Raw genomic sequence first — 10998 nt, 5'->3', positions numbered from 1 at the left:
TCTATGGGCCTCTAGAGATTAAGATAGTGAAATAAGACACTGTAGAAAAGGAAAGTGTGGTTTTGTTTGTTCGATTTTAGGAAGACCATTTCCTTATGCCCACATCTACCAATTCTTTTCAATTGCTTTTGGGGTTCAGAGAGAGAAACTTCAGAAAATAACTACCAAATGTTTTAGATAATTTACCAACAGACAATAGCTTCAACTTGAAGGCAAATTTTGTTCACCTTCAAATAATTTTCATATTTCTTAAATATTCTTTGAATTTCAATGGATAAAGTTACCTAGGACTGTTTTTGTATTAAAAGCCTTGACAATAAATATCAAGTCATAGCTTGAGTTGGTAAGAAAAGCGTTTTAAAACACTACTACCAAAAATAGTGAAAAGCTGATAAAACCCTAAAATCATATGGTCTATGTGACAATCTGCCCTCCTAAAGAAAACAAACACAAGCCATAATCCCTGTCCCTCTCAAACCCCCAGTCTCCAGAAACTTGGAAGTCCTAAGCAAGTAGTATCAATGTACGCACACCTACCCTCCACAAAAACCCCAAACAAACAAAAACCAAACTTGGGTGGAGTCCCTATTCTGAACACTAAGAATTAAAAAGAAGCGTCCAATCATTATGAAGAGCATGTCTACACAAATACCATAGTAAAAAAAAAAAAATCTCACAAAATCACTTGCAGAAGACAGCTGCTCTGTCAGTCAGCCTATGTAAGATCTCAGTTGCCTTTTAGAAATGTGCAATTTATCTCTATGGGTTAAGTGTGTCTGTAGCCGAAGTGTTTATACTAAGCTTGGGGCAATTCAGGGCTCATCACTTGAGCCAAATAGTATCAGGACACAGAAGATCCTACATACAAACAATTGCAGCTGCTCCCCTTTTTTTTTTTTTAAATGAAGAATATGCACAGATCATACTTCAGTAGAATATACAGCAGTCATACTTCACCATCCTGCAGTCTTGAGGTCTCACTGACTCCAGAGATGAGACCTTGCTTGACTACTACGTTTCTATTACTGCTCTAGCAGAGAGAATCCTATCAACATCTCTAAGGCACAGAAAGAAAACAAAGTGGTCCCTCTAAAACCTGTGGCAGGAAGGTAAATCACTCAGGCTACAGCTGGAAGACTGCAGCACCTGCGTTCATGTTACAGCACCAGATGCTTTTATCTGCAGACTTCATGCTGTCTAGCCCCAAGATTAGTGGCAACAAGGCTGCTGCCAAGCTATTGCTCTTTTCATCTCTGTAAGAAGGATTCCCTTGACCACCTTGGGCTGCCTTCTCTTACAGGGAGTTGTGGAAGAAAGTGAAGGCATGGCCTCTGCACAGATCAACCTATGTAAATAAAGATGTTTTGTTAAGATCAGTCAGACAAGACTGCCTGAGTCAGTAGGGAACTCTTATTAGCACATTTTTATGCTTCTTCTGTCCAGAAATTGCCTTGAGATTCAAAGTAAATGCAGAATAGCAAAGCGTAGTTTTGTTTGGTTGGTTTTAGAGAGACCATGTCCTTATGCACACGTCTACCAATTCTTTCTAGTTGCTTTTGGGGTTCAGGCCTTCAGGACATTAAGAAAGCAAGCAGTGAGCAGCAATCCAGCCCTGCGATAAAGCTTTGATGCTACTGGGTGGACTTCATGGCTAATACACATGATGGACTGGAGCCCTGATCATCCATCAAGGGAACTGTCTGCTCAGGCAATCTGTCGAGTTTGTCCAACCACCAGGAGAGTCACCGAAGTTACCCTGAACTGACAGTGTGTGCAGAGAAAAGTTGGAATAAATACATGCAAGGATAGTCTTTGTTCTGACCACTCTATGGGGCTGCAGATTCAGAATGAAAGGCCATACAGGTAATCTTGCTCAGGGAGCAAGAAAGCACAGATTACACTGGGCCTGGTACAGAAAAGACTTTCTAACGACTATGAAAGCAAAACTGACGAAATATAGTATGTTCCTTCTGAAGGTATGAAAGCCTTGCTTTCTTTCATCTGCATTTGTTCTACTGCATCAACCTTGGCAAAAATGATTCTTTCAAAACTCCCACTTTTTTTTCTGCAAGTGCTTTCAGAAGATACAAGAAGATAACAAGAAAGGAAAAAAATGTGGATGCCTTGTTCAGTATACAAGCAGAAATTAATGTTTTCCCTAAACCAGTTATTTCACTAAAACCAGTATTTCTTTCTTTTTATAATCAGAGCAAATTAAGACAACTACTTTTATCTACCGAATACTTAAAGTCAGAAATAGTTATTTATATTCATGCCAGAAAGAGTCTCCTCAATTTGAATTTGTATCTTATGGAAACATTGCTTATCAAGCAAATTCCAAAACATCAGAAGTAGTGTTTGAGCAAACTCCAATTTCCAAGCATACCTTTCAAGCTTTTCCTTGTTCTTTTTCCTTTGGTTTAAAGAACATCAGTGCTCATTATTAATATAAGCTGCACTACTAAGAGTCTTCCTACTTGCCACTATGCATTTTTACAGACTAAAGCTCCCACTGCAAATCTCATTTCACTATGCTAGTAATTAATTACGGAAGTTCCAAATAAAACTGGTAGCCTCCTCACCCTTTAAATATAAAGATTTTATGTATAAAAAAAAAAAAAATCTAAGCTTCAACAAACCTGGATTTCCAAAACAGGTTAGGAAAAAAGCAAGTGTTAAATAAAACTAAAAAAAAACCCCGTGTAACAATGGTGATATATAACAGATTCCCAGTTCTTCACAGGCAGAAATGAAACTGGTATATCAATAATAAATTTAGACCAAATTTGCTACTCTCAATATCGTCATAAAGAATTCTATATTACTTACTATTGCTGTTGTACAGTAATCATTATCACTTACCCTGATAACATCTCAAATATAAGAATTCCTAGGGCCCACCAATCCACAGCTCTTCCATGGCCTTTGCTTTGTATAACTTCTGGTGCAAGGTACTCAGGAGTGCCACAGAGAGTCCATGTCCTGGGAGGAAATGAAGGAAAAAACCCCAGAAAACAAACAACAAAACCAGATTTAAGTGAAACTGAGATAACAGTAATAGGAAAAAAACCAAACACATACACAAGAAATACCCAACATATACCTATGTATTTATTGTATGTAGGAACAAGAGAAAAAAGTAAGACCTCTACAAGATCTAACAAGACTGCTTTGATGATGCTCTCCAGTTCTTCTGTAACCAAGATATATGGAAATTAAGAAATGTCCTGGCTGCAGGAAATACCTGTGCGCTTTGTTTCCCTACTGCTGGATGGCACTCCATCCATTGGGCTACATGTTGCTTTCCAATTATTAACACTGGTTTTCCCTGCAAGCGGCACACCCTGGGAGTTCACGGACTACTTCTGATAGGCCCAGCAAAAGGCAAACTTATTTGCCTTTTCCAGCAAAAGGAAAAATTTTTGTTTAGGAAAAAAAAAAGGGAAGAGGGGGAGATAAAAACATAGTAGTTTAAAGCAGAAAGTAGCTGCGGATGTAAGATTCCTTTTACAATCTAAGTAATGTTTTTCAAATAGTATTGAAATGTAACCCATCATCACTTCCACAATATCCATTAAGAAGAAAACATTTTGTGCTTTTAATTATTTAAAATATTACAAGGCATAGTTAAGCAAGAGTGAAATACATAAGTAATCTTTTCTTTGATATATTTGAATGTCATTTTTAGTTGTAGCTTTCTTAATATAAGCCTAGGATATAAAATTGTTTTATTGCTGCTTAACTGAAATGTGTATTTCCCATCCTATAAATTCATGAAATAAATTGAAGAAGTAATGACCAAATTACAATTTGAAACCAAGAATATTCTAAAACCATTTATTTCAGAAATGCGAATCTTCTTTGTAAAAATACCCATGTTGAATTTGCCTGGCTTCTCTACCTTGACTTATGTTTAAATATACACTAGAGAAAAAAAAACGTGCTTTCATTCTGAATAAGCTATGCTTCCCTGATAGCAAGTCAGAAGATGAAACTTTGAAAAAGTTCAAAGATAAAAAAGTTCAAGAGAGGGTGAAATAACAGCACAATATAACAACAAAAAAAAGTATATTACATTTTAAGAAAAGTTCTAGTAAGATATGATGAAGAATATAGTCACAAAATTATTGGTCCGCACACAATTTCTAATTTGTGGAAAAGAAACTAATATTTTTATATGTGAGTGCAAGAAGAATATTCTCCAATTGAACTGGTAACGTGGTCCTGAACAAATGCATTAAGATTAATAACAATCACCTTTAGAAGTAATACATACTGCTCTCAACTTCTAGGTTTTCCTACCACTGTTCTGCTAAACTTAAACTTCTTTTTCCTAAGCATAAATGGTCATTCAGCATGTACCCTATGAAATCTCAGACTCTAAAAATACTTTTTAAATTTTTTTTTAAGATTAAATAATGTATTTTTGTGAGATTGCAGAATTATTTTAAACAGAGCTTTTGAGTTGTTTTTTCCCCCTTGTTTTCCTTATCTTTGGTTCATTTTTTAAGCCATAGTCTAGATTCAGAAAAATTATATGCTTAGGGTCATACTTAGGATCAAGGAAGAGGAGTTGTACAGTCAGTCAAGACTTTAAATGAAGAGTTATGATGCTCGAAGTTGAATTTCTTTAAGTCTGATTTTAATAAGGCAAAACCTAAATTGCTCCAGCTAAATTATCAGAATATGTTAGACACACTATGCACCCGTGTACTCCATGGTTCATTAGTGTCAAGAATACATCTTTTAATTTTTATCCTAAAAGGGTGGCATAATTTTTATTGCTAGAAAATTTTCTGAATCAAGCATACTGAAGAAAATTCTTACATACAGCACTGCTTTACACGCCACTGCCATCTAGCAGTTGCCTATATCAAGACTAGGTAACTAAGAAAAACAGCAAAGCTTTGACTTTTAAAACAAAATAGTCCCCCTTCCCCCAAACTTAAAAAGCTGCATTGCACTCCACCGTATGAATTTTTATTCATACTGATTTACTCAGCTCTGCAAATTAAGCATCTGCCAGTTTTATTGTAATTGGGAAGAAGGACTGTACAAGTAGAACAGGCAGAGCAGGCACATTTGTTGTAACGGCCAAGCTAGATGGTTTGCAGGACAATGCCACACAGTCACCTTTTCCTCCCCCAAAATTGCCAACACTACGAATGCACAAATTCAAAGATGCAGTCTTTGGTGCTTCTCATGCCTTATCAAGGTAATTTACGTATATAAAGATCAGTTTACCCACATAATTTGTTGGTGACAATGTAACTAAAATGGCCCTCAATTACCATACAGGTTAATAACAAGATCTTTTTTATTCAAATAAAAGGAAAACCACAAATTAAGGAAAGGCAAACATAACTTGAAGTCCCCTAGCTGCACTAGGAAATAAAATTTGTTACCACCTGCAGGTCATCTCATTTCCGTCAAGAAATTTATGCTTATTGACTACATAAAAACTTGGAAGAAGCTTGAATTCCTTGTCAAGCTGTGTATTTGTGCCATAAGATCATGACTTGTATTTCCTCTTCTGGTCATTATGAAACAATCTATTTACTATTTTGACAAATGCATCAAGTAAATTCTATAAAAAGATTTTTTATCATTACTATTTCATGACTGCTGCATATTCATCTCAAAATCCACATAATCCTTTTGAAGATAAATTATAAAGAAGAAAAATAAGAACAGACTTCTTTCCTTCTAACTGCTGCAAAAAGTCCACTGCTCTGGGTGTTCAAGATAAAAGCTGAAATATAGGTAAGCAGTAGCTGATAGCATTGAACATGTAATTTAAAACATGAAAATAAAACAGAGCCTACTCTGGTCACAAAGATAAGCTATAAAATATTATTTGTGGGACTTGTTAACAGAATTATTTGAAGAAGTAAAGCCTCGATGGTTAATCTATTTTAGCTTTCTACACCATTCAACATCCACCTCTGCAGTTCCTGACAGGCTTCTTGCATACAAGCCAGGCATTAAGAACAAGGTTCTTTTTGGTATTCTCTTCTGGAAATTTTTCATAATTATATTCAATGGAGATTCCTTAGTTTCCAGTCCACAAAAATTTGTTCTTAAAGACATTCTTGCTTCTACAGTGAGAAACAATACACTTTGCAAAAGAATACTTGCTGTGTCTTGTTTTGGTTTCTCTGTTCAATTCACTCTGTAGAACAGTCATAAGGCACATCCAGCTCAAAAACAGTGGAGAAGTATCCTCAATATCTTTAAGATTAATTACTTGTAAAGTTTCTAGGAAGATTTTAATAATTTCCATTTTTTTATATTTGTTTCTTAGAAATGTAAACTGAACAAACTAAAATTAACAGTGAGTAACATTCTTAAAAAAAGAAAGCATGTAAAGTGTAACTTTCATAACATTGAGTTAAATTTGTGCATAAAAATTACAGGATTATATGAAATTTAGTTTTGTGTTTCTCTGAAAGAACACATGAATTAAAAACAAAGAAAACCAAACCAACCAAAAAACAAGCGAGAAAGATCAGAAACATGTTTAACAGGTATACTATACACAAAACCCAGTATATGTTTTCCAGAAAAAGAAAGGTCTAAAAATACAATGGCTATAAAAGTCAAAGCAAATCCTTTCTTCATCCTTCAGGCAACAATCATTCATAAATAACCTTCACCATTTTTCTTTTCCTTGATGTTGCCCTTTTAAAAAAGTGGTGCCACATCTATTTCATGTGAACATTCTTATAAGAAGATGGAAAGGTTATTAAGTCTTCAGTTAAGTGACACCAAGGTGCAAAAGAGAAGAAATAAACAGCAGCTGAGGCAAAGACACATTGTTTTGGAGAAAAATTCAGAATTTTTAAAAGTACATTATGATTGACAAGGAAGGAACAAGGATAAACAGAAGGATATGTCAACAAGGAACAGAAGGAGACATAAAAAACTCCTCTCTTTCTCTAGAAAAAAAAAATTATAGAGTCTAGCTCTTCAGAAATAAGAAGGTAAATGTGCAGGCTGCTTCCAACAGTGGGAACATGATCTACAGGCCAGCCACTCTCTCTGAAGAGCAGCTTAATTGCAGATGGACACAGTAACACTTTAGCCTTTCTCACATTGTAATGGGAACAAAGGAAAACAGTGTATAGGAAAACCCCAATTAAGCAACTACAGAATCATTTATGGAAGTATTATGTATCAAGAATGTGTAATTGTATTGAAGGTCTTCTGCAGACCATGTTTCATTTTATGTGTCATCTTGTCATCTCTAGGAATACATTTGTTGGTCTTAAGTGGCAGGCTTCCTCACAGCTATTTGAAAAACACACGTACTTAGTGGTTTATTTTTGCAATTCATATACACTATATATGTAAGTGTATACATATATACACACTCACATGCATACAGATAAGGTTCACATGTTCAGATGTTTGCCACACAAAAATGACAGAACATCTATACTTTTGATCAAACAGCCTGTGAAACAAAATAACCTACTAGACTGCATTAGTGGACAAATTGCTGTCAACTGTGCATTTTTACAGTGACAAATACAGCATTGTGAAAATGCCTACAGCTAGTGGTGAGACTATTACGTAGTACCAACAAAAAATCCCCCAAAAACAAAACCACCACCACCACAAAAAACCAAACCAAACTTGCATGCTCTAACTGATCAAGTCCTTGCTCCTTCCAACTTTATGTTCTCTATTTATATTACCAGTTGTACAGTTATAGGTAAATCAGCTATGAATACAAAACTACTGTCGCGTTCCACATTTCAGTTCCACACAAACTGATGAAATTCATTGCCTCCTCACAGGAATACAGGATGCAATAGAACCAGTTAAAAAACCAGTAGTGATAACTTGTTTTGATGTACTAAAACGTATTCCAGCAAATTTACTCTTAAAGATTCATCTTCCAGATTGAAAAATGTACTTTGATGTGAACTACCACCTTATTTCATGAAGGGTTACTTCTGTTGTGCTTTAAACTCACAGAAATCCAAATTAAGTATAACCACTAAGTGGCAGTATCTACATGTAAAAGGGAAGTTGATTTGTATGAAAACTTTATAAAGTGATCTTCCACCTTTCTTACATAGAGCAGACTTAGCTCTTTCTGCAAAAAGTTATTTTGATTTAGAAAAAATATATTTTTTAAAATCTCAACATTTGTAGACCTACCTGCTTGCCCAGTGGAAACTGAATTCAACTGAACACGTTGATCTTAAAGCCTTATGGTTTTAAAACAGACTTTTAGACCTTAAGGGTGAATAGAACCACTGTACTTATTAATTGCCTGCCAATATTCTGTGCTGAGACAAGCCAGCGCTGTGAGCCTGTAACCCAGAGGTAAGCCACCTTTATGACCTCCATAACACAATTTGATTTGTCCCATCTGTCTTTTACTTCATAAGGAATCCATAAAGAGTAGCTCCCTCAGATTCACCTTCATTCCAAATTGATTTTGTAGAATTTCTCACACACGGAACTGTTGCCAAAGCAGCATCAAAGAGGTAAAAAGATGAATGAAGAGGATGAGCACCTATGTAATGCCTAATTTGCTTACTAGGCTGCCTCACTAGAAAATCAGATATGGTCTCCCTCATGAGGTGGCTCAAGGACATAACACCAAATCTTGTCACACCACTTTTCTAATATGACAGGCTAGTTTTTTGCTCCCTTTCTTTGAATCCCAATGACAACTCGTTTGCTTTTTAGAATATGTATTATGATCTTGGAAGTGTAGTTCAAAAAGAGAGAACAGAGAAATCACTGGGAAACTGCTAGTAAAACAGACATAAGCCTCACGGTATTGTAGGAGTTACAGTTAAATAAATCACTTTTGCTGAAGCTGGCCTTATTGTTTCTGTCTAGATTTTGCAGTTTCATTTTAGCAACAGGCTAGCGAAAACACAGTATCCAGTTTTAATCTGATATTTCCACACTTCAGAAATAAAAGGAAAGCAGAAGGATACACAACTTACAAAATGTGCAGCATTTCAACATGTATGAAGGATTAATGTCCCATTTACTAATGTACATCTCAATATTTGCTCTTATTCACTGAATTCCATTTTTAGAAGATGACTGCTGAAAACCTAAACATACAAAACTACTCACATAAAAGTACTTTTTGACAGTAGCTTATCTGTGAGATTGCTCCTAGTTATACCTAAGGTGTAATACTGGTTTCCACGCAGCCATTTTAAGACGATCACTTGCTTCATATTAAGAGATTTGACACGTGTTAACCACACAGGATTTTAGGTAAAATGCTGAGCTCTGAAATCAAACACTTTTACTTCCAGCTGTTTAACATGCAAAATGTAATTACCATAACAAATACCTACTTACCTATCCACCAGTTTTTTAGCAAATCCAAAATCAGTAAGCTTGATATGGCCTTCTTTGTCTAGTAATATATTTTCAGGTTTTAAGTCTCTGTAAACTATTTCTTTGGAGTGCAGATATTCTATTGCACAAATAATTTCCGTAGAATAAAATAGTCCTGTGCTGTTGTTGAAACGTCCCATGTTGCGCAGGTAACTAAAAAGTTCTCCTCCTGGCACATATTCCATTAACATATATAAAAAACGCTCATCATGGTTGGTCCAAAATCTGTAAAAAAAATATTATTTTCTTGAATAAACAAATTATCTCTCTGGTTTGCTTTAGAAGTATATTTCTGCAAAATTGTGTCTCTTGCCCCAACTTTGAACGTAATTAAATTATGGTTCCTATTCTGCAAATATTCAACCCCCAAGAATCTAGCAGGATTATGTAACAGGTACTCAAGCAGTGGACTTAACCTAAAAAGTTCAGGATGAACACAGCACAGGCCAAGAAAGAAAATCTAACCGACAGACTCCATTGCATTGTACAAAACAGGTCTTTGCTAAGCACCTAACAACCGACTTAGTATACTGCCAGACTGCTAAGACCAGACAGTTCTTATACAGTTTAGGCTTTATTTAATCAAATATTACCACAGTGATGGGGGTTGAGCAGAATCTGCTTTTGTAAAGATGCTTATGACGGTATGTTCAAAAACAATATACCAGAGAGTTCTCCTTCCCCTCTCCTGTCCCTTCCTCCCCAGAAACATAAAACCCCAACTAAAGCATCACATCACAATGCTTGCTCTTCTACAGTATCTTTAACAAAAGCAGCAGAAAAGCAAAAATGACAGCAAAACAAGATTCATTTCTGTACCTCAGAATTCACCTTCTGTTACCTTCAATTTAAGAACTATTATTGTGGTACAGTCATTACACAAGTGCAGTAAAGAGCAGCCATGGAAGAAAGCAAATCATTCCACATGGCTTTCAAATGCTTCATTACAGAACACAGGAATCTTCTCTCCCACATTCCCCCAAACTAAGCTGTTTCTAGCCACATTAAACAACTCAAATACCACACTCCCAAATGTAACACAACAGTTAGAAGAAAATAAGTATTTTGTGATGTCCTGAAGAATACTCTAGCATTTAAAACAAACAACTATGATAAAGAACACTGTATCCCTTCCTACTTTATTGATACAAGAATAGATATCACTTTAGCTTCTGCAGTACCTCAAGAATGGAAAGATCAAATATATTTTTCTTTTTTTTTCCCTTCATTAGCTGGTTCCTTATCAAGGCATAGAGTCTCAAGAAAGATAAGTAGGGCAACCTGAGCTCTCAAAACCATGAATGACTTTTGCTTGTCAAGGTTTTCTTTCTTCACACAGGTACTGAGGTAACCAAGAAAATGAGATAGACTATCAGACATCAGCAACAGCTCCTCCATTCCTTCAGAATGATGAAGGAAGCAGAGCCCAGGCTTGCCTTTTGCAGCACTGCTTCCCTATCACAAAATCATCAATATCAAACTACTAATGATGTTCACAGTATCATATCTTTATTGACTACGTAAAAACACGCTGGAGATTTATTTTAAGTAGTCAGGCAAAGCTTCATTTACAATAAACAAAAAAGAAGTACGGGAATGGGCAAAGCAAAGCAAACC

The 10998-nt window shown here is 35.6% G+C and overlaps 1 protein-coding gene across 1 annotated transcript in view; it reads right to left on the bottom strand.

Moving 5' to 3' along the window:
- Positions 1–2862: 2862 nt before the first annotated feature.
- PRKX (protein kinase, X-linked) overlaps positions 2863–10998 on the bottom strand; it is a gene marked incomplete at its 3' end in the record, with an annotated part of 37308 nt that continues 29172 nt past the window's right edge. Inside the window, exons 4-5 of the mRNA XM_010141870.1 lie at positions 9343–9606; positions 2863–2982 (exon numbers count right to left, since the gene is read on the bottom strand). Coding sequence (XP_010140172.1) covers positions 2863–2982; positions 9343–9606 — 384 coding nt within the window. The remainder of the gene's footprint in view (positions 2983–9342; positions 9607–10998) is intronic.

Source organism: Buceros rhinoceros, unplaced genomic scaffold (assembly GCF_000710305.1).
Source record: "Buceros rhinoceros silvestris isolate BGI_N320 unplaced genomic scaffold, ASM71030v1 scaffold17470, whole genome shotgun sequence".
In the NCBI taxonomy this organism is placed as follows: Eukaryota; Metazoa; Chordata; class Aves; order Bucerotiformes; family Bucerotidae; genus Buceros; species Buceros rhinoceros.
Note: the sequence above shows the minus strand (reverse complement) of the source record. Positions and strands in the feature narration are given on the sequence as shown.